At 30.1% G+C, this 24,752-nt stretch overlaps 1 protein-coding gene across 1 annotated transcript in view; it reads left to right on the top strand.

Annotated features, from left to right (window-relative positions):
* The window catches only part of Rgk3 (Rad, Gem/Kir family member 3), a 34,059-nt gene that overhangs the window by 3,362 nt on the left and 5,945 nt on the right, over window positions 1–24,752 (top strand). Inside the window, exon 3 of the mRNA XM_018552028.1 lies at window positions 17,718–17,930. Within this exon, the coding sequence (XP_018407530.1) occupies window positions 17,718–17,930 (213 nt within the window). The remainder of the gene's footprint in view (window positions 1–17,717; window positions 17,931–24,752) is intronic.

Raw genomic sequence — 24,752 nt, 5'->3', positions numbered from 1 at the left:
TATATATATATATATATGTGTGTGTATATTAAATTTTGTATATCTTTAAATATTTCCTAAATTCTTTATTACTCGTTGATTTTCCGAACATTTCATAGACTATCGACGTTCGCTTAATTTACAGTAAAAGCAATATAAAACTTTTAGTGTATACACTTCGCTCTTTTGCGGTGAAAATTATTGACAGCAGCTAATATTGTATAAACATTCTCAATTTTCCATGAAAGTATTGGAATGTGGGTAAAACAATTGTTGAATTTTTCGATAGTTTCATAACGATGACGCATGGTTTCAGACAAATTGATTATCGATTGAACTGTTTTGTAATATTAAATTATTAATAAAATACTGTTTACAATGGATTAATGGTTACATATTTCTATTTACAATTACAATTGTTTAATGAAATTTATTTATGCATCGATGAAATTTGCTGTTATTTTATAATCAAAAGGGCCAATATTATTTGAACACGTAATTTAAATACATAGCGAGTAATTTTATCCAAATTAGGTGGTGTATCTCAGAGATTGAGTATTCTTTCAAATTTTAAATTTTAAAACTGTTTTATAAGTTATAAGAGATTGAAGTACTTTGTGTCCCGTAACTGTTAATAAATTTCTAATTTAACTAAACTTCTTTATGCTTACGTTTTAAAATAAAGTTTGAATAGAATGCCTCGAATATTTATTTAAAATAAATAAAAAATTAATTTTGCTGATGATATAAAATTATACATTGAGAAAAACAACATAAATTTCTTAATTAATCTATTAATTTTCTTACGCTCAGATAAAATTCTGTAAAGTTTTTAAATACACAATAGTATCGTAAGAGTTCGCATTTGGACAGTATCCTTTTCATTATAATACTTTTCATCACAATTTACATAGGAAAAGAACGAGAACGAAAATAGATTTAATCGAAATATTTCGAACAGTGTTTCTTTGCTTTTCACGTATGTGTGCACTTCGCGAGAAGCCTTGCCAGAAATACACGAGTGCGAGAGAGATTCAGTAGGGGAGAAGACCAGTGGAGTCGAGATAAGCAAAAATAGAGCGGCTATAGTTATGACGTCGACATGGCTCTACCACGAGGACTTGACTCGAGTTCGATGAGCCAGTATGAGAATGCAAAAGGGAAAGTCATTTACACCTATTCGTCTAGAGTTGTGTTTTATAATAACGCTGGCTTACGCGAATAGAGAATATGTATAGCGCTTTCAGTAACTTTAGCGGTGAGGTTGATATCCGGAAGATCGATACGTGCAAAAATTGATTACCGATTGGCACTATCAAATTTCCTTAGCAAGTCTGTAGTATTATCATGACATCGTCGAGTTAGTTTAATTTCTAGATGATATCAATTAAGCCTCTATTAATCGTCGATTATTACGACATTAAGAAAATATTATCGTTACATTGATGGGAGTTAGTGCAGTAAAACAGCGTCGTGAAATAATTTTTCTTGATGGGCTATTACGACCTTGTCGATATTTGTTACACCGGACGTAATGCCTTTAACAAATATGTCAGCGTGATATTGATGTTCGAAACACATTGTCGTCTGTATCTATTATCTATTTTTGAGATACATTTTATATATAGATATACTTGATATCTATATATATTATACATTTATAAATATATCAATAGATATATTTTGTATACATATAGTACATATACTTGATATTTGTATTATTATAATTATTTGATGCTTTTTTTTATTATTATAATTTATTCTCTATCAAACTGATATTTTAGTAATAACTTTTAAATTAAATAGTTAAAATTGTAGAAAGTTTTACTTTTTAAGTAACCATATACAAATTTGAAAAACATCCTTTTTTATTTCAAGATTTTAATTAAAACTTTTAATTGTATATATATGTATAATATATATGTATGTGTGTGTGTATATTTATATATATGTGTACATATATCAAAATTTTTATATTAAAATCTTAAATAGCAACTTTATTATATATTGCATTAAGAACTAAATGTTAAAACGTTGTAATTTCTTATTGATCTGTTTTTACATAAAAGTTTGTTTTAACTTTGTTAAAAAATTTATCATCAAAATGTACTACTATATCAAGGTTTATAGCACAATGTGTATAAACATTTTCCGGATTCTATACATTCTTGATATTTTACTCGATCGCTTTCGTATCGTATTCGTGCAATTCTATCCGAATTGCTCTTTCTCTCTTTTTTTCTATTTCTCTATCTCTTTCTGTCCTCGGTGAGAAATTGAAATGCAGTGCAGTAACAAAGTTAGAGTCTGAATTTACGTTAAAGTAACATGAAATATTTCGTTTCTCGCCCAGATCAAATTGTTTGCTTGTTAATCATTCCAGCAAAGTTACTGTTTAAGAGCGGAACGTGCCTTCCAGCAAAGCTGATAGTTTAGGTCAGCGAATACATCAGCGACAAGATCGTCCTAACTCACAGAGATAAACCGTTCCTCGAAATTCATGCTACATCAAGTTGTATTACTATTTATCTTGATACAGTTTGATAGCAAAACTATAAACTGATACAAGCTATTTGCATTAGCAACTTTTCGTTTATCACATATTAAAAGCAAAGTTTTGTTAAATTACATCAACATGCAACATTCCATTCGTATATAATTTAATTTTTTGTAATTATAAATTAAAATGTAATATAATTATATTATAGAGTTAATATTAATATTCTTTTAATACTGCGACATTTTATGTTTATGTTATGACATTATTAATCGAGTTTTCTAATTGAATTTTCAACTTGACAAAGGAGATTATATTTTAACGGAAACTAAACATTTTGGTAAGAGAGAATATAAGTAGAACGGAGGCATTATTTCTGTTGAAGCAACTTTCCGAATAATCGAATCCATTTATTATTCTCCACATCTTTCATATATGTTTGTCTTTGTCTAATCAAAACTGTTGCATTTCCTGTGGTTTAAGCTGGTTCATCATAAATTGAATTCGACCACCTGTTACATTCATAAACGCTGATTTCTTGCCAGTTTTCATAACGACTTTGAAATAACCGAATATCCTTGAATTGGAAAGGAAGTTCTAAAATCATATTATTTATTTTTGACATTAATTGTCTTAAAAGCGTTTAAATTCATTGTTTTCAAAGAAAATAATAACTTAAACATATTTTTTTTAATTTCCAAAATTATTAAAAGTTGACAATCGGTTGACATTTTTAAAAAATTAGTATTTAACTAAAAGTTATAATTAAACTCAATATACTAAAATTGTATATTTACAAAAAACTATTACATATTTTGAGCCAATTAAACATTTTTATTGTATCATTCTGTATATTAAAATAATTGAGATAATAGAAATTATACGAGCATTGTTTGGATAAATAGTTGCACAAAGAAAAGAAGCTGAAGTACACAATAAAGGAACACTGATATGATTATAATGAAAAATAAAATATTGTAAGAGCAAAATTATCATGGGTACCGAAACACATGGTACGCTGGCTACAATTAGGAACATAAAAGAAAATGGGGAAAGGAAGCCTTGAGAAAATAAACAAAATATTTCATTGGAGCATATATTCGAGACTAAGAGGTAACGTAATATGGCAAGTACTTCTTTGACCTGTTACATTCTCGCCAGAGCTGTCGCTTCCATTTTCGCGAGAGCTTTTCTGAACAGTTTCCCAGAAAGTATTATTTGAGATCTTATTGTTATTTTGGAAGAGCAGTTTCTTCGATGATAGTAAGATAATTTGCGATAATTCGGTAAGCAATAATTTTCACAAATTTCCAAAATATTCTCTGTTAGCAGTTTAACTGTCTAGGAAAACTTTTAGAAAAATATGAAAGAGAATTTTTATTACACGATATGCATTTGATACGTGTGCATATCTATGTCTGTAAAATATATCCTTACATCTACTGGTCTCAAAGGATTCGATATGTTCGATCAATGGATTAGTGATTTTGTATATATGCTTTGAATTTGCAAATCTTCATCCGTGAAAGTACAAGCACGAAAATGAAGACAGATGACAGATTTGTGGCTCTAGTTATCTAGAAAGGATACAGATTCATCTGGCCGTGTGATTTCGCGCACCTGTTGCCTTGAGCCTTCGCAGAGCATTAACCGATTTCTGAATTTCAACGTTTACCGATTTAACGCTTCATTATACGGTGCACTGAGAGAGAAATGAGTTGATTACAGGAATAAAAGAGGAATGACAAATGTAATGATTTGGTAGAAAAACGGATCGCTCAGTTATTATTGCAAATAATTTTTCATTATTTGTTAATATAACAAATAGTACACAATTTACGATATAAATCAGTATTGTTAACAAAAATCTATAAAAAAATAGGTCAGTAGGTTTTATATAAATTCTATTAATAATAATTGATTGGAATAGCATCAATCATAACAAATTGAAACAATAATTTGATGTCACTGTATCTACAAATCATTTGTTAAAGGTATTAGTGATTTGTTAAATTTACAACAGAAACAAAAAATCCTTTTTTTCAGTGTGGATTTTCTATAACGCATATTGATTTTAAATGCTATGGTTAAATGCACTTTTAGGTTGAATCATACATAAATCGAGATGTAAATCTAATATTACAGTTGCTTTTTTTTCTTGTATATAATGCAATAAGTATATATATGTACTAGTATGATGGAAACAGGTTAAGAAAATTGTAAATTTTGTAAAACTGGAATACTTTATTTTTACTAAAAATTCTTAAATGTACGTATATTAGTTGCTATATAATGAATGTTAATTCAAACGAAACTCTCGGAATATTAAAATATTCATCGACATCTTTCTTTGTATATTCCAGAGAAACATTTTTTCTCCTGCTTACGTACTTCACATGTTCCATCTCCATGCGCGTGTATCGATTAATTTTCTCGTACTATGTCTTTTATTTGTATTTGTTATGTTCCATTTTTTAAATATGTGTATTTTTAAGAGAGGGGGATAAATCCACTTATAATAGATTTATATTGCTCGAATTTCAGATCGATATATTCGCTGCATCCATCTTTTCGATAATTTGCGTTTTATCTGTCGACAGTCTTCCATAACAGAATAACAGTTACACAAGTCTGAGACATTACAGATCTAATTTAACGTAATTTGATTTAGTGCGAGGCACAGATACGTCAGCCACGTTTTAGATTGCGCGCTGATAAACCGCTGGCTCATTAATATCGCAGTCAATATAAATTAAGCCATTGTCTCATTATTCTTGCTTATCTTGTCCCTCTTTCCTATAAGTTTTCTTACTTCTAGTTATACATCAACTTCTCCTGATGAGAGAAGTTGATGAGCGTTGGAGGGAAGAAAATATTTGCGAGGAAACCAGTAGACGTAAGAATATATAGATATATTAAATTATCGCATAATGTGAGGGTTGAAGTCTAAGGTAATAGGAGTTGGCGTACTTACGTGCCTTTAACGATTCTCTAGATTTGTTTAAGATGCAGGAAGAATAGTATTGTATCTATTGTTTTAGAATTTGTTCTTATTGAAATAATAAAAAATATCTAATATTTTTTCAATGAAAGAGAACAATAGTTATTGTATAAATCACTTTTTTAAATGCAAATACATGTACTTGTACATTTCTAATGTTGTTTCTTTTGCTGTTTATTTTATATATATATATATATATATCAATAACACACACATATATATATATATATATAAAACACATAGTTGCTTATTTCTAAATTCTCCATTTTGCATACATATTTTTTTATAGCAACTATGTGTTTTCTTTACACCAATTGATTCATTTCATTATTCTGTTCACAAAAGCATTAAGGTACGATTACCAAAAAGTCAATAGTTCACGAGTTATTAAACATTTTATGTCAATATGTACCAAAAGAATGTGTAAAATATTTCGTAAACTATTGGTTTTTTTTATATCTCCACCTTGATACTTTTATGTACAGAATAATTAGAGGAATCATATAGTAAAAAAATTCATATAATTCCATTTAAAAAAATGAAGTTGATCTTGAAATCTCCGAAGCGCCTCCACCTAAAAAAATTATAATCAGCATATATTATAGTCCTCTTAATACCGTACAACTTTTGTAATTACAATATTTTCATATCTTTAAAAATAGCGGAGATATTCAAGGTGGACGAAGTTATTGCCCCACCCGGTACATAAAACGGAGAAGCAATCTTCATAAAAGAAGTACTGACCCATGAAAATGGTAAAGATCGACAATGGCTACGTCATGCGTATGGCGTAATACTTACTTCTTTTCACGATGCTCATCAACCTTTTGTTAACGTTTTCTATCTGATCTGACACCCGACATTTCGGTGGCATCAATGACCTCACACACAATATCGTAATTTTCTCCGAAGTATTCTTTTCACGTTCTTACTTCTCCGCCTACTTGCAAGTTTAGTTTATATAACTTTTCGTGAACTTATTACAGTACTTTACACAGAAAAGTGTTAGTATGGCATCTAAAAATATTTGTAAAAATACGCATTCGACAAACATGTGTGGAGATGTTTAAATTTGCTACTATCTCTTACTCAGTTTAAACAAAATTATAATGTAACTAATACACCTGAACGTAAAAATAAGTTTATCAGTATACACACATCTTGATATTGTACAGAGATGTGTTAGCAGATCCCTCTCGGTAAGAATTCGTAAATATCTCTTAAAACTGCGTTAGATTCTTTTTGATGATACAATTAATAATGAAAGAAAGCATTAACGTTACTTAAAATAAAAAAGGCTTGTTTTAATTTACATATATTTTAATCAGAGTTATACATGAATAAAACAATAAAAATTATTCTAAAATATAAATAATTTATTCTAAATTTAATAGCAATAATTTATCGTTTTTGAGACATTATATTGTAGTTATTATTTGGAATTAATGTTATTATTACACTAAGTGTGCGCAATTATAGCATTATAAAATTATTTGATATAATCCTTTCTTTATAAAGAGTCTTGCAAAGGGTGATTTCGACTATTCTGAGTTAATAGTGGTAGCTTACAAAGGGCGCGCCGGTTGCCTTACGATAAACACATCGGCGGTACAGCTGCTGCGATTATTTATAAGCGCCTCGGATACTGCTTTCGCTGCTATAAATAATCCTATCGGCGTTCCACCTTTCCGCAATATTAGGCGCGTTGTATCTCGCCTCGCTGAAGGGGGAAAGGTTTGTTGTGCTCTTGTTGCAGACCTTAACCCTCTATGCTAACAATTTTCTCTGTCATTCGTCGAGCCATGATTGCCTTTTTTCGACGAGGACTCTATGTCAATTTTCCTACTGAGTTAGAATTTAAAATATAAGTAAACGATTAATCTGTATAAATAGTTGACTTTACCAATTGTCAGGGCTGAACATGTATTTAAAATACTTTTATTTAAAAACAGTATTTGTAAGACAATTGTATCATGTATTTTATATTTCAGCGGAATACATGAAAATATTCTGCATTTTATATTTTATGTAAAAGTATATAAAAATATTTTATATTTTGTATTTCACACAGTATTAATAATAAAAGATTGAAATAGTGTTTTGTATTATGTATTTTAAATACTAAGATATTGACGATTAACGTTATTATTTAAATTATAAAATTCATAAAGCTTTCAAACTTTTAATTTTAAATACAAAATACGTAATATATATGTAATATTTTCATGCACACCGCTGAAATATAAAATATAAAATCTACTTTTATTGCGAAAACTATGTTTTAAATAAAAGTTTTTTAAATACATGCCCAGTCCTGCCAATTGTTACATATTACATTTTAATAATCGAAACTATTCTTTTAGACAATTTAGACGGTTCACTTAAAATATTGATACCTCGTATTATTTAATTTATTCATCTTAATCAGAATTAATTGCACATTTTTTATTCTATTTTTTTTCTTTCCTTGCACACATATGTACATTGTACATTTAAGTATGCTCATCTTTTTATTATTATTGTAGCGGATGTGACCGTAATTATTGTATGTTAGTCTAATGAAGGTAGTTTCTGTAAATGTTTCAAAAGTCCGAGAAACAAGTGTGAAAAATGTATCTTCTTTTTTTGAAATAAAAAGAAGTTTTTTCCTTTATTCTCGTTCTTTACAATGAGGATTAAAAAATATAATAACTTGTCAAGAGTTTAATGAGCAGGAAAGAGCGATCGATGTAGCGTATTTCACTGGAGCACTCGATGTATCAATCAGATTTTCAAGAAATAAATTTTGACTGATAAAATAAAATATTACATACTGCTCTTTACGACGTCACTATCGATCACTTCCGGTAACTTTAACGCCGTAACCATTTTCACCTACGTCAACTTTACCCTATATTCGATTTACACATTATAATATCACACTTTATTACCACATTATTTGTACCGTGTGTAATAAATACGTCACTGTTACTACCTCCATATTACATTAATGACATCATTTTTATCATCGAGTTCGAGTTTAAATATCGAAATCAATTTTATAGTGCAGCGTATAGCACGACAGCGTATAAACGGACAATTTTGTGTCGGAAAAAATGGTCGTAATTAAAATGTCGTTTATTTTAAGACATTTTCTTTTTGAGAAAACCTCTTAGAAAGTTCGTTTTTTAACGAAATATTTTCATCTATCGTAATAACGAAGAACAGACGCTCTCTGGCAACACTCTCCGACACGGAAAGTTATTAATTACAAGCTTGATCAAACATGCGCGAGGTCCAATGAAAATTTCTTTCAAGGTTCAACAAGCATTTTGTGCGACGGACGAAGCCTCGACGCGTAGGCGTTTTTGCGCATATATGTACGCATGAGAACTGCATTCCGTCTCCATTTGCCATTATCTCTTCATCTTCTTCACCAAATTAAATACTCGGTTCGTGTAGAGATATAATACCGTGGGCGTATTGTGACAATAACTACCGTTTACAATTGGTCGTAATTAAAATTAAAATCCACGAGTTGACGTAGGTGTCTAAATATTGTTGGCGAGTATTTAATTCGACATACACTTTGCAATGTTGGAGTAAATATTTTCTCTGCCATTTACATTAGCTCTATTTTTGTCGCTGTTCTCCCTTTTTATATGCTTGGCTACATTAAAAAACTTCAATGTTCCATATAACATCGGATGAGGGAGCGAATATTATCGAGGGTTTGTCTTCTCCGGGCCTGCTACTATTCAATTTCGCCATACTTCTACCACTGTTTTATCAAGGACCGCGCGCGTCCTCGCAGTAGATATAAGCAACGCTGGGCAGGCATTTCATTGTGCCGCTTCATCGATGCACATGCTGGCTCATACCACTTGCAATTTATGAAAGGACGGCATAAGTAAAAGTAAAAGGTCATATTTAAACCAAAACTATTTTATCCTTCGTACATATCTTTCTTTATACAAGTTAACTTTTTATTAAAAATTTTTGAAAGAAGTAAATTTTGTTCATTAATATGAATAAAGCTAAAAACAACAATTTATGACTTTATATATTTAATGCTTCAAAAATAAAAGTATTAAAAAAAATGTTCAATTTGAGAACTTAAGAATTTGAAGATCTTCGTATATTGGAAGAATAAAAAAATTACAAGATTTTGAATTTAAATATATCGAGAAAATGTATTATAATATATTTTCATTATCAAAATTGGTATTTATGTAAATACAAAGAAAGTGAGTAATTTTAAATATTAAAACATTTTTAATTAAAATTAAACATTTTTACATGCAACTGTTCAAATATTTGAAACTGTTTCAAAGCAACCGTTATTTAGAAAATAGCTTATCGAGTAACTCGGGAGAAATACGGTAAAGGTGAAAATGACTTACGGCGACCTTGCACAAACACGGTTCGTAAAATCGAGGGACACGTTCTCCCTGATCGTTCGTCGGACTCGTTTTGAAAATCGATTTTGCTTTTCCTGGGTGCTCGTAAAACGGCTCGTGGGAACCGGCGTGCGTGAACAACGAATGGTGACGACGGCTCGTAACGTTTTACGATTTCCCGCTTCGTCTCGCTTTATCGCGTATACGCGAAACAAGTCTTTACCGTGTTCAATTTTGCATAAATACATATCAATCTTTTGTATGACGTGTGCAGAGATGATGCGCACGAGCGAGCTAGTCAATCTACGTCGGAATTTACGGTCGACTTGATCCTTCGTCTTCGATGTAATCTTCTTTCCGTCGACGCTGATATTTAACAGCTCGACTATTATTCGCTGTGCTTGCAATTTCTTTGAGCCAATGTAACTCGGTGTAACCGTTTGCCGTTATGTAGGAAAATGCTATTTATGTTCTATAATTTTTTAAAATTTTTATCTAATATAATTACGTTTATAAAAAGGAAAGCATAAAAAAAAGAAAGAAAGTACAACAACGGTATATTTATTATATACTCTATATATAAGCAGTTATTCTTCTTTGAAGCGTGCCCACATATATGCTTTTAACATTTATGAGCTTAATAATTATATTTTTAATAATATAATTTGTAATATTAAGTCACATTACAATTAAAAACTTAATTAAAACTTTCATGAAGCTGTGTTTATGAAACTTTAAAATCGATTACTGATAGTGAATAAATTTGTTTTAAAAGGTAGATGTAATAAGTGCCTTCTCTCTCTCTTTCTCTCTTTTATAAAAATCTATTTTATCTCCTCATACTTATGCATTTGGGAGATGGAAATTTAAAAAATTTCAGAAAATTCACGTTCTCGTTTTACTTAGTAATATAAGAAGAAATGTTGACACTAAGAATTTGTGTAGTCTTCCAAGAAACAACTTGGCGCATAACCGTGGTAAAATTTGCGAGAGCCGTGTCGTGGAATTGCATACTAACGCGAATCCTGCGCTGAATGCTTCAATTAGAGTCATTTTCCAGTCTTTTCTTTCTCACCGCGAAACAACGAGCCGTTGATTGGCGTTAAGCTGGCCAGATCGCGACAAGAATCACAAATGATAAATTAGTCGAATGAAAGCGCGCGATTCTACTTCAAATGCGCGCGAGGGATGGAACTGGTTTGCAGCGCGTGCTCGTTTCGACTTTGGTGAGGAGAGTAATGTTCGCAAAACCGATATTGAAATATTAAACGGGCTTAACGGAGTTAGCGGCCGCGCTAGCTTGGTAGCTGTTTACGGCTGGTAACCGCTATCTCAGAATGATTTGATTGCGTACATCGATCGATATGCAGACGTTCCACGCGACTACTGGTAACGCGTGTGGTAGGTCTAACTCCAGTGCTTTCAGCTCTCTCTCATCTATGCATATATGATTCCGCATAGCCGGCGCGCCGCGGGCAAATCTGTATCAGGTCGTATATGCGATAGTGTGCACGCTGCGTGCCACGTGTATGCATGCATATGCGTGTGGGATATATCTACACGCAGCCACGCTTCTCATATAACCGTGTGCAGCTGGTAGACGATAGATTGGTCCCTATAGAGCGACACTGTGGCTATATCACTGCCGGTGCTTTCAAATGCGCTTCTCTTGGTTGCTTAATGGAGTTTAACCGCGACGACGTCGATAGAAATTTCGCATCGTGCCAGTGCAATGGGGGATGATGACTTCATACTGCGCGGATTTGCCTAAGTCTCGATATGACTGACATATAAATTAGAATATCCTTCGGTTCTACAAATTAACTTGTCATTTAATTGTCCCGATAATGAGGTTGTCAGATGGATGACTTAATTGAAGTTACTTTACTGTTTATATTTACGTTAAAAATGCGATAATAATCAGCGTTTTTTTCCTTCTTTCACAATAAGATGTCAGAAAAAAATACGCACTTTGCCACGGAAGCAAGCTTAGAGTGTCTAGAAAACTTTTAGGCTTATGGGAAACGGAGAGTTTATTACAGAGAACAAGATCAAGATCATCAGAGTGTATGTGTTGCAGAAAAACTGCTTACGATGAAATATTTTTATAGTAGTGGAAAACTGCCATTAGACCGTCTGGATATTTAAAAACATGACCTGCAATCTTTAACATTTTTATTATTTTGAAAATGCAAAAAAATTATTTTTTGTATTTCAATATTAAATAGAAGAGAGCTTTTTCGTTTATTCAACATTTAAATACAAATAATCATTTTTTTATCAATTTTTAAAATGATAAAATATAACAAAATACGTATTTCGTGTATTAGATTGAGCCTCTTTTATCTATTTCTCTTTGGCGGTGTTTGCATGAAGAAAACATCAATATTCTATCTTTTACTATTATTTCATATTTCATTACATGATACTTCATGTCATATAGCCTTATTGTTGCATAAAAATATTGAATACGCCATAGACTAAATACAATACGTCAAAATAAATATACATAGGTGCGCGCATTATTAGTTTCCGAGCAAGATGGAATATTCTGTGAGAGAGAATACTCTAAGAGCGTATTTAGAGAATACGGAATATCGGTACTTCGCACTTTAAGTGAACATTTGCCATTCAAGAGAGGTGACCAATAATTTTGTCTGATTGCTGACGATATATCCGTCTTCACTACCATCCAATTTCTCCAAAGGTAGATGTCGGAGACAAATAAAGCATTAGCAGTTTTTTCAATCAAACGAGATTAGAGAAAAGAAGTTGGTTACCTCATTTCTTACTCTTTTGACATTTTCATCGTAGCTTCTACAACTAACTATACTTAGAAATGTAAAAACTTTTAATTATCTGAATTTCCCTGCATTCTTTTTTTTGTGAAATGTCATCGTGCTTTATGTTGCGTCAGAGCTTAATTTTGAAAAAAAGATTAGCATTTTAATAAAATTAATGTAAATAATTACAAATGTATTTACTGGGGGTAAATATATTTTTATTAAGTATTAATTTATTTATTATAATAATAACTATTTCAATAGGTATAATATAAAAGCTATTTAATTTAATAACTTCAAATCCCGATTTAAATTAATAATGTAATATCTCATATAATCTATCAATTTCATTGAATAATAATTTTACGTAAAGCAGAAACGCTCTCCCTACATTTTTATTTTTATCTTTTGTTTATAATGTTTAAATGAAAAATGACGATATGTATAAAAAAGGTGTCAACAATATCTTCATTCTTTCTTTCTATTGACTTTACTGTATATCGATCGGAATATAATTCGATTTTGTGAGCACGAGAGTGTGTAAAAGTACAACGGTGCGCTTTCCATAACACGCTTCACCTGCCGTAAAACTGACTTTCAGGCCGATAACCCATCAGATAGCCGACGAGAAAAAAATGAGTAGGCGACTGCAGAGATGACGACACGAGATGGTTAGTGTCTCGATTATCATCTCTGATGACTGCCAAATATGTGTCATCAGAAGTTTTTGGAACGTATTACATGAAGTTTAAATATAGATTAAATATCAAAGTGACATGAATTTTTATATAGATGAAACTGTACTGATTATGTGTTACTATTTTATCATCTTCCATTTTACATTATTCTTGAACCTCTAAGAAATTTCTTTCGCAAAGTTTTGCTTTTAGCTGTTCTGAATATATTTGATTCAAACGCTGATATGTTGAAATATAGAAAAATCTAAATAAAAGCGGAAGTTGTTATTAAACCGAAAGATTTTAAGATATAAAACTCATACTTTTATAATATATGTATATATTGAGCTCCATTTTAAATATAAAAATTCTAATGCTTTTAAACTGTAAAGTTATTTTATACATTATAAGTTAATAAATGTAGCAATATGTAGCGACACTAATCTATAGATATATTATAATATTTTCAAAATGATACAGAGTTTTCTACTTAATTTACCATAAAATTATTCAATGAAAACAACATCAAAGTCTAAAAGATGCCTACAAGTCGCCTTTACACATCTTGGATCAATGAACGTAACGGTTCAAAAGTAGGGTTACAGACACACGTGCGCATTTAAACCCACACACATTTAGATATATATTGCAACAACATGGTGATGGTAAAATTAAAAGATAGTGAATTTAATCGCGTATCGTGAAATCTTCTCACAAATAATTTCTAATGCAGAGATATCGCGTCTAAGTACGCGCAAAACGATTTGGCAGCCGATCGTACGTCAAACGTTTAAACTTTTATTAATAGAATTTACCTCACTTATTCGATGGTCAAATCGGTGCACCTGTACCGTGTTTGTCGTGCCAGTTATTTGCTCGTCAGAAAACCAACCAGTGCGCGAACGAACGCACAGTTAAAGCAGGACGCTTTCCCATTTTTCACTGGAAAATAACTTACTTTTGCAAAAGCTTGAACTGCTGCATCGCAGCAGTTCAGTCGTGCGCTGCGTGATATTTGTATCAAAAGCACGTGGAAAATAACGGTCCCGCAGTGACTCGCAGCACGTTCCTGTCAGCTGACATTACCTTGTAGTAATCAATGGTGTACTGCAATCGACACCTATTTTCAATCCGATTATATATATCGCATAAATAACGATATACATTTATCAAAGCTACGTGTGCAGTAAAATATTTTATACATTTCTATAATTGGATCACGGAGAAAATCGTATTTTAGTTAATAAATGGCATTTCAGTTGCAAATCATATTTTTTTAATCCTTTGAAATAACATGTATCGTGACATCAAAATAAATATATATATGTGTGTGTGACATCAAAAGCCTTTATTATTATATTAATATAAAAAAATCTTTAGAATAATTTTTCAAAGTCGACATTTGTTTAAAATATTTTGTTATTTGTAGCCCTCCATTATTTTATACTTAATTATAATCCAATATCATGTCATTTATTACGTACCACGTGCTGTGTGAATGGTCAGACTCATCCAAATCCAAAACCAGCATTGCTGCAATCGATAAAAATAGTTAATGACGCCTAGAGAGAAATCCTGTGCTGTCGTTTCATCTAACGTTCGACTATCGTTCAACTATCGCTCGAATGTGATACGAATTTCTTCCGGATTTAACGAAGTCGGAACGGAAATCGGATTGTTCCAACGAGTTGTATGACGCTGTCCAATTTTCTCTCCATTTCTCTCTCTCTCTCTCTCTCTCTCTCTCTCTCTCTCTCTCTCTCTTTCTCTAACACGATCGATTCTCCCGCTTTCATTCATTCGTACGTACAAGTACATGCGCCACAAGTAGCACACATGTCGGACTAAACTTCGCGTTAACAAAGGTATGAGACAAAGGGAAGGAACGGACAGACGAACGGACGGGATATCGGTGTTCTGAGTCGCTGAACAGGACGTGCGTTGTTCTCCTAGCGGTTGACAGCCGCACGTTGACATCGGCGTATACACGTGCACATGTGCACGCGGATACGGGTATATGTTATCATGTACGAGCTTTACACGTGTGTACTGCGATCTATAACAGATGAACTTTTTGGCAGGGTTAAGATTTGACAATCTAAATTTATTTCTTAAAGGTGTGGGTATACAATCACAAGAGTAATTCTTATTGACTGATATGTTTACTAACTTTTTAATAAAACAAGTTCAATATAAAAGATATTTGTTTGCTGAGGAACATCTGCAAAAAATATTAAGTTTGTCTTATTATAAAGAGGAGCTAAGAGAGAGAATGGGTTTTCTAAGATATACTTATATGCAATTGTGTTGCTTTTAATAATTGACTTTACTGTTAGACTCAATAAAAAGACGTCAGTACCATGCAAAACCAATAATATGAAAATGAAGAATTTCTGCAACAATTTTAATTCAGTGTGTAATTATACACATGTATAGAAATAAAATAATATTAAGAATTTAATTAAACACAAAAACAACGAGGTAAATTAAAATGATTTTGACATAGAAGCAATCCGAATTTCAGAATATTTTGCTTCAATCAACACGTAATTTCGTCAGACGCGAGACTTGGATTTGAGTCATCTCACACATATGATACAAAACTGATGTATGAATCACCTCACAGATAAAATGGATTTATGAATCATCTAAGGTCTATGAACTTTTAAATATACCTAAAGTTTTCGTTTTAGATCTATGCTTTTTTATTCTTTAATTTTTATTTTATAAAAGTGCTTCCAAAATCTAACAAAAGAGAGATTCAGTCAAAACAAATAATTTTTTGTACTATTTTAGTATTTTACGTATACATGCTTTGATTAATCATTCTTTTTTTTCATATTTTTAATGTTTTAATTGTTTAAATCTTTTATTTGAAGTAAATCAATTCCTTACGTGTACGCTAATTCATGTTTAATGTATAGAAAACAACCACGCAGTACACAGGTGTGCAACTTTTGCCTTGTTAGCTATTGTAGATCAACCTAACATGCAATTACTAATGCAAAGCAAATGCATTAGCACGAAGCGTGTTCGATAGCTAAAGTTTACTTTTGCCTAAGAATTATTTACAAATTCCAATACATATCGATTTAATTTTCATGTTAAATTACCTTTATAGGTAATGGTATCGAGAACAACCGTGTGAATCCATTACTCAAATGACGTTGCTATTCATTTCCACGCAATGTACAAACTATAAACTTAGGAACAGTAGATCTTTGTATAAGTTCGGAATGCTTTGCGTCCGTTACATTAAACTTTTAAATGCGTTTAATTATCAAGACACAGTTGATAGATTTAGTTTTTCAGAGAAAATAATTTCCAGAAAATATAAAAAAAACGTAAATCTGTTTTTAATAATAAATTGTTAATCAAATCTATTAACAATAAAAGAATCGTATTAAACGTACTTTGTTGTAATATGTTTCATAAATATTCTGCAAAAAAATACATCTACGATTGTATAATAACAATAAACAATACAAATCATATTTTTTAAAATTGTTATTTGTTTTTCGTGCCGATTAAGTTCACAAAAGGTATATCCAATATAAGCAGAGTTATGTATGTGTAGTTGTTATCCTTTCAAAAGTCGTGAAATTTATTTCATATTTTACGAGAATTGCGTTATTAACTGAGAGATGAAATTCTCTGTTGAGAATTTCAACCATTCCACCTATGCTCATTTCTTCCATCAATCCCAAGCATACATATATTAGAATGGTGCCCACGTAGAGTATGAGTATTAGTGAGATTAACTGGGGTCAACGCGCTGTAAAGGGCACGTCGGTGTTTAGAATATACAATGTGTTTTGAACACCGTGGATATGAAAAGGTACATGTATTTGATCAATACGTAAACGAACTGAATATGCACATAAGTATTAAAGTAAAGGAGGATTATTACGAAATATAAAGAGAGAGGAACACAAAGAAAGAGTTAGAATTTATGTAAAAAAAAGACGTTGATGATTTACAATGGTTGTCTTTGACATCAATAAAATATATTTGAATAGATTTGTTACTGTTCTTTATTTGTTATTGGATTTTTATTTTATTTATTTTACGGCTTTTGAAAGAATTACACCTACATAACATTGCTTTTTTATAGTATTAATATTACTATAAAATATACCTTTTGTAAAATAATCGTCACAAGAAACAAATAAGAACAAAGATTATTATTATTATACAATTATGTATATTATACAATTATATATTTTATTTCTTTTATTTATAATTATTAATTAATTTTTATGCAAATCTTTGTATTAAAATAATGTATGGTAATTATTTGAAGCTTTACTTTTTCTCTATGTGTAAATAAAAATTTAATTACAATTGCATATTTTTTCATCCATATGTATAATGTTTTAACAATCGCTTTATGATTGGTAGGTGTTGTCAACAGAGGAGATTCTTTTAGGAGAAGAAGATCGAGGTCGAATTCTTTGGCGCCTGCCGATCAGCAGAATGAGGAACGGCGATTGCCGCCTAAGGAAGTAGCTTCGCATACCGTTGCTATGTTAGGTACAAGAGGAGTCGGAAAAACCGCCCTAATCAGTCAATTTATGACCAGCGAATGCATAAATGCCTACGATAGACAGAGAGGTGAGTTTCCTATAACTATCAAGTTATATAGTATAAGAAGTCTTATACAATAATACAATATATTTAGAAAACGCGCGATTTTAAGTCTAAAAGAGGAGCAACTTTTCAATTGGTTGTGTTTTATATTGATATTATTCTTTTATTGTTAGGATTAAATAAACTTTATTTTGATTTGATATCAAAATGTTCGTTACTAGAAAGCTTAAAATTAACCATTAAAAAGATATAAAAGAAATATTATAAACAAAATATAAAGAAATATTTTATATTCTTTTTCAACAAAATCTTTTTGGATAAAATTGAACTGCAAATGAGAAAAGTTATTATATATAAACATGTAACATATTCAATGATAAGTTTATTTACGTAATAGCCAGATTTTTGATAAATACGAATGAGCCTTTAATGGATAAAACAATACGGTAAGAAATTTATAAATATAATCGTCTGAGAAGATTAAACTTCTTCATGAAATGTTTTATTGCTACGTTCTATAATCGTGAATACCACGTAAAAACGATCACTGAAAGGAAATTGTTGGACCTTTTTTAATTAATTCTGTAGCAAATAATCTTTACAGCGACTTTCAACAGTTTACATTTCGATCGTCCCGTTATATCACGTGAGTTTACACGACGGTCTCTAGTGTGTATTTCGATTGCGTACCCAATGAAAGACGGCGTCAGTTTCTGTTTGAGAAATGCATAGATTCCGGGTTCCTAAATTCTAAGCTCTTTGGGATACGCGCAATTCTCTCTAAATGATTACAGTTGATTACAGTTGAGCGACGCTTAAGTCGATATTTTGAAACGAGATCAAAAATAAAATAACATTAACCTACTGCCTGATAGAAAAAAGAATGAATATCCCGTCTAATTTATATTGTAATATCTATCCTTGTTTTCATTTCATATAATAACTTTGATTTTTTTATTCACGGTTATAAAATATAGAAAATACAATAAAATATAATAAATATAAATCGGTTATTATTTTAATATTAACATAATATTTAAAATTAAATATGGAACAGAAGGAATGACAGAAAAAATGGGAGTACACATATACAAAGTAAAAGTAAAAGAAAATATAACGTGTTTGAATAAAAAACATGTTTATCCTTTATCATTAAATAAAATAATATTTATTATTGTATATTATTTAAAGGGATACATATTTCTTGCTTATTTACAGTATTGTATTAAACTATTGTGATATGTAAAACAAATATAAATTGGATGTAAATTATAGATGTAAATGTAAATTATAGATAAAAAACAATATAATTAAATTTTTTAATAGCATAAGTTTGCAGTAATTTATTGTAAATTGCATTGATATCAAAGATAACTTCTAAAATATCTTAAATCTAATATACGAAGTACTATTGAATTGCTTGGTAAATATTTTACAGCCAAATTCTTTTATACAAATTAATATAAATATTTTCTCGACAAATATTTCATTGCTTTGCTTCATTTTTCACATTCTTCTTATTATTGGATAATTTAATAACTTAGCGTATAAAATAAAATTCTAAAAATTAAATTAATTTTGAATTTATCATTAAATAAAAAGTTTTTATTTTATTGACTGAATTTTTTTCATAAAAATTTTGTATTATTAATCATTTTATATATCTTCTCATTATTTTTTGCAAAATTTTAGAAAACTTTTATCATGTAAAAATTTTGAAACGTATTGTTTTATAAAAACGTCATCTGGTATTGATTATTAAAGTGCCAGTGATATTTCGTGTAAAAAATTCGTAAAAACATCATCAGGATCGATGACAGTAAATTGACTCGATAACGATGGGAATGATTGTTAATCTGTCAGATGTCTGATCTTTTGATCGACGACTCACTTGTTAAAACAGATACGAGATAACTTTCTTATTATTTACATATCATTATATTGATCTTAATTATTATATCTGATTAATTTTACTAATATAATGTGATTATATTTGGGCTTTTGTTGTAATAATGTTGAAATAACCGTTAATTAAAGAAACAAACTTTGTTTATTAAACTGTACGTAACTGTATATATTATCTCTTTTGTCATGTCTCACATAAAATAATTGAAGTAGGTGTAGGCAATGTTATCCAAATCAACTTTTCTGTTTGTCTTTTTTACGAAAAATATTGTTTGTTACAAATTTTGTTTAATATTTGCTTTATAAATCATAATTAATTACCTATGTGAAATTTCTCAAGCAGCTGTTTCCCCTCGCAGCTTCTGTTTCTCATTGAAAAACTTCATCGCGACTCTTTCATTGGTGTTAAAGTATGATAAGCGAGACGGGCGAGGCTTTGTTCCAGTTGGACACATTCAATCCTCGTTCGGCGACGTCACACAGCGCTATTACAATCGATATTCGTGCGAGCTATCAAACAATGGAATATGCTCGCGTGTAGAAAAAATCCGCGCCCTCTATTCTCTCTCTTCCTTCCTTTCTCTCTCTTTCTCTCTTGTGCTTTTTTTATATCCCAATGTAATGGAATTTTCTATTTATGTCTAGCGCGCGCAGGCAAGTGGCTTTCGCGGAGATAGTGGTTTCAAAACGATAACGAGAGCCCTGATGTAACTCTCGTAACACTTTCTGTGAGAAACTTTTTACATATTGTAGTCAAACATATGATGTTAGAATATAAAATACGCGGCGGAAATGCTCTATTACGACTATGGTATAACTTTAGTTTATCTTAAAAATAAAATGGAATTTTTAATGTTGATTAAATTGTACGATATTCTGTTTGCGAATTAACGAAACGTAAAAATGAACAATATTTCTCTTTGTCGTGAAGAATAAGTCCGAGAACAAGACACGGTAATCCGTGCTAAGGGATTAAGAATAAATGTTGATTCTACTGGCGTGCCCCAATTTAAATGTTAATAATTTTTATCGTTTTTTCATACGAATCTATTGCATGAGGTGATTCTTCCTACTGCATTATACTTTTTCCTCGTTCTAATTTTTTTGCAGTCGTGATTAATATCGAATAGAAATATAAGACTATTTACTTTGCAATCTTTTTTTATGCAAATTGTAAGCAAGATTTATTTAAAAATAAATAAATAAATAAAATGTGTACAATTTTTGATTGAAATATTCACACAACTAAGCATTATACAACATATAATTACGATATGAATAAATTATGATTTTTAACCCTGACTGATATTCGCTCTAAAATTTTTTTAATTATAATATTAGCGCGTCACTAATGCTTTAAATGTATCTTTGCTCAAAGTTAATATATATATAATTGAACAATTTTATTTATTTTAAAGATTAAAATGCAAATCATAAGCTTATGTAATTTAAAATTATTTATGTAAGGTTATGAAAAATATTTGTTATAAACAATTTTTCACAACATAATTAAAAAATTCATTGAAGCGGTGAATACCAATTAGTATTAAGAAAGAAAAAAAATTAATAAAACGGAGGCAAATCGACAGATTAGTTTTTGGTTGTTTCTCGCAAGCATCTCTTCAATTCTTGATTTTTCTCTCTTAAAAGTTCCCTCTTTAGAATATTTATATAGCTTTTCAGATATTCGTAATTTCTCTCGCAATCTCAGTAAGAGAAAGAACTTTTTCCTTAAAATAAAGTGTGTTGTTTCAAGAAAACAATTTGCCTGTTTATTGTTAATTATACGTACGGAAGTGCATTTTATTAATATTCTCTAGTTGATTACCTTTATTATTAACGCTTCTGTAATTTAATTAATAATTTAATTATGGCGCTCGCATACAATTATTTTCTCTATGTGTTGATGTACATTTATCGAATTCTGTTATAGCTAGCACGTCGATGAATCTGTTCTCGCTTATCACCGTATACATGTATATAACTTGACCACCGTTCTTTCGTCAATAATTATCGATGTGATATAAATTATTCTATGATTAATATAAATTATGATGAGAGAGGATATGATTTATAACAAGAAAACACATTTGCTCGATGTGTGCTCCTGCATTTTAACGTACATCTGTGAATACATTTTAAACTGGAATTATAATTGTGTTTAGAGAGAGTGATAAATAGTGCATGCATATGGATTACGTTCACATTATAGCGCAGATACACAATGGCATTATAATAGCTTATTATGCCCATCAAGTGCGCATACAGTTGTATGACATTCTGTAATCTATTTCATAATCTAAGACACATTACTATTTATTATACATATTATCTCTGTTTTGCAATTAGATATCTAAGATTTATAAAAGCATTTATTTGAATTATGTATTAATTGATGAACATCGTGTTATAGCAACTAAATATTGTATAATAATCTATACTAATTATATTAATGCATCAACACGTTGTTATATTGATATATCAATATTGCGCATTATGAACTATATTTCAATTTAAATTATTATTTATGTTATTTATGATATTGTGATTGTACTATACATCTATAAATTTATAGTACTGAATTACGTAAGTAATAATTTGTGGACCGCTCTTGATATTTTCTATTATTACTTTAAGAAAAGTTTTTTATTTACAATCTGTTTATTTTGTTTAAACATTATTTATAACATTTATAAATATTTTCCTGTATACGTATGGATTTGGGTAAAAAAATGGTTTAAAACAGTGAGTTTAAACAAAATGGGGAGCGGAAATCAATTCCACGATCCATTACGCAAAAAGCTCTATGATTAACTTTGTGTTGGAGATCCATCACGATGAAAAGGTCAGTTAAATCATTATGCGATATGAATAATGATTGTCATAATTATCTTCAGATTATTTGATAGTAAAATGGGAAAGAATAACGTATCTTTGATGGAACAAATTTTTCTAACTTTAACAAAGAAGTGAAATTGATATTCAAATGTCTCTAAAGTGATTTAGGACTGATTGCACCAACGTGATTTCGATTTTAAGCGAAACTTAAACTATCTCTGTCTCTGTCTCCATTTCGGCTTTAAAACGAGATAGATAGAATTTTAAGTCTCGCTTAAAATGAAAAAGTGTTGGTGCAATCGGGCCTTAAAAATTAATGTCTTCCTTAAAATTTGATATAACTTTGAGAATGTAAGAAATATTAAGTTATCATGATTTAATTCTTTGAATTATGAAAATAAATTTTTTAATTTGTGTTTAATTATAAATATAATTAAATTTTTGTAAAATTATATTTTTTAGTTAATTTATTTTCCATTTTAGATGAATTTGCATAGTTTTTACATACGTAAATTTTTACCTTTTTTTTTTTTACAATAAAATGGATTAAATACAGAAACATATTTCCTTATTGCTTCGAATAACGTTTAGAATGTCACCGAACAAATGTCTAAATATCATATGAAGTTATGTTTCAGATGAAATAAATTACCTTAATTTATTAAACATATTTTAACATATTTTAAATAAACTTATTTTTTAGGTATTAACTTGCTGGTGTTTCCATGCAAAATTTATTTAATATTCTCTTATGTAAATGATTTTACAAACGACAAAGCTATTTTTATAATACGATGCACATTTATCTTAAAGCTGTATAATCTTATATGACAGTGTAAGTTTTTAAATGAATAATATACCTAATATTTTTTTATTAAAACAATTGGATGTGGTAAAAATCCACATTCTTCCAAAATGGTATGAGCAGAAGAGAACGTACGATTAAAACGACAAGCGACTGGAAAAATAGAGATAAAAATAGTTTTAGTCTAACTACAGTCTGCCTCAAAATTTCCGAATACACGATTTTATTCCAGTTACATGCCACATATCGTTGCGTTTCATGTGAGTTAAGATTACCCAAGATCGAAATTTTTTTAATTAAAAGATCATCGCCCGATGTAAGCAAAAAGAATTTAGGCTGATGTCAAGTTTCACGCGATAATTTTGCTGTAAATCGGGATCGAGGCCAAGATGCGATTCGCTGCGCAAACGAGAAAGGAGAGAACGAGTACATGTGGTAATCTCAAATGTAAATCTAATTGGACCATCTTTCATTTTTTATTAAAAATTTCTCTTTCGTGCTTCAATTGCTTACAAAGATTATGATATATAATATTATAATAAAACAATTTTCTCATAAGATGAATCTGAATTGCATTCATTAGAACAAGATGTTATAGATAATTATTTCTTATTTGCTCCAGCAGTTTTTATTAATGCTTAGAATTGATTAAATTTAAATAAATGGTTATGAAAATCTAATAAATCTTCTGTGTTACTTATAAAGTATCGTTAATTATAAATTACTTATAAAGATACAGTAAATTAAATTATAATAATATTGCACAAGAAAGAATACGTCACGCATGTTGATAGCAGTTCTTTGTTTTGTATTTTAATTAATTTTGTAATCAATGTAGAATAGTATAGTAACAACTTAATATGCATTATTCCACAATCAACAGTGCAAGTTATTTTCTCATATAAAGAAAATAAACTGTAGAATTATTCAAGTTAGTTTGGTACATTTTCTTCACGTACAATTGTCAATTTTTTAAGTTTCCACAATTTATATTTTCGTCCTTTACAGTTTTATGGTTTTACTATATCATTCGGATACATATTTTATTTCGTGTACGCAAAGCATTTTGTACAGTCAGATATACTGCAACTGTGACGAGCTCCGTGACTTTGCATGGAAAAGGGATCAACGACGTTCGCGTCGAGTGTGTGCGAGTCGATGGAATACGACGTCCGCCTCGAAAAGCAAACGAAACGATTTCCACGAAGGTATAAAAAAGAAAAGCATAGGAACAAGCCGCTCGGAAATAGCCGCGGTTAATTTTGCGTCCGCTCCATGCTATAAGCGTACATCATAGA

This window comes from Cyphomyrmex costatus, unplaced genomic scaffold (assembly GCF_001594065.2).
Source record: "Cyphomyrmex costatus isolate MS0001 unplaced genomic scaffold, Ccosl1.0 scaffold10, whole genome shotgun sequence".
In the NCBI taxonomy this organism is placed as follows: Eukaryota; Metazoa; Arthropoda; class Insecta; order Hymenoptera; family Formicidae; genus Cyphomyrmex; species Cyphomyrmex costatus.
Note: the sequence above shows the minus strand (reverse complement) of the source record. Positions and strands in the feature narration are given on the sequence as shown.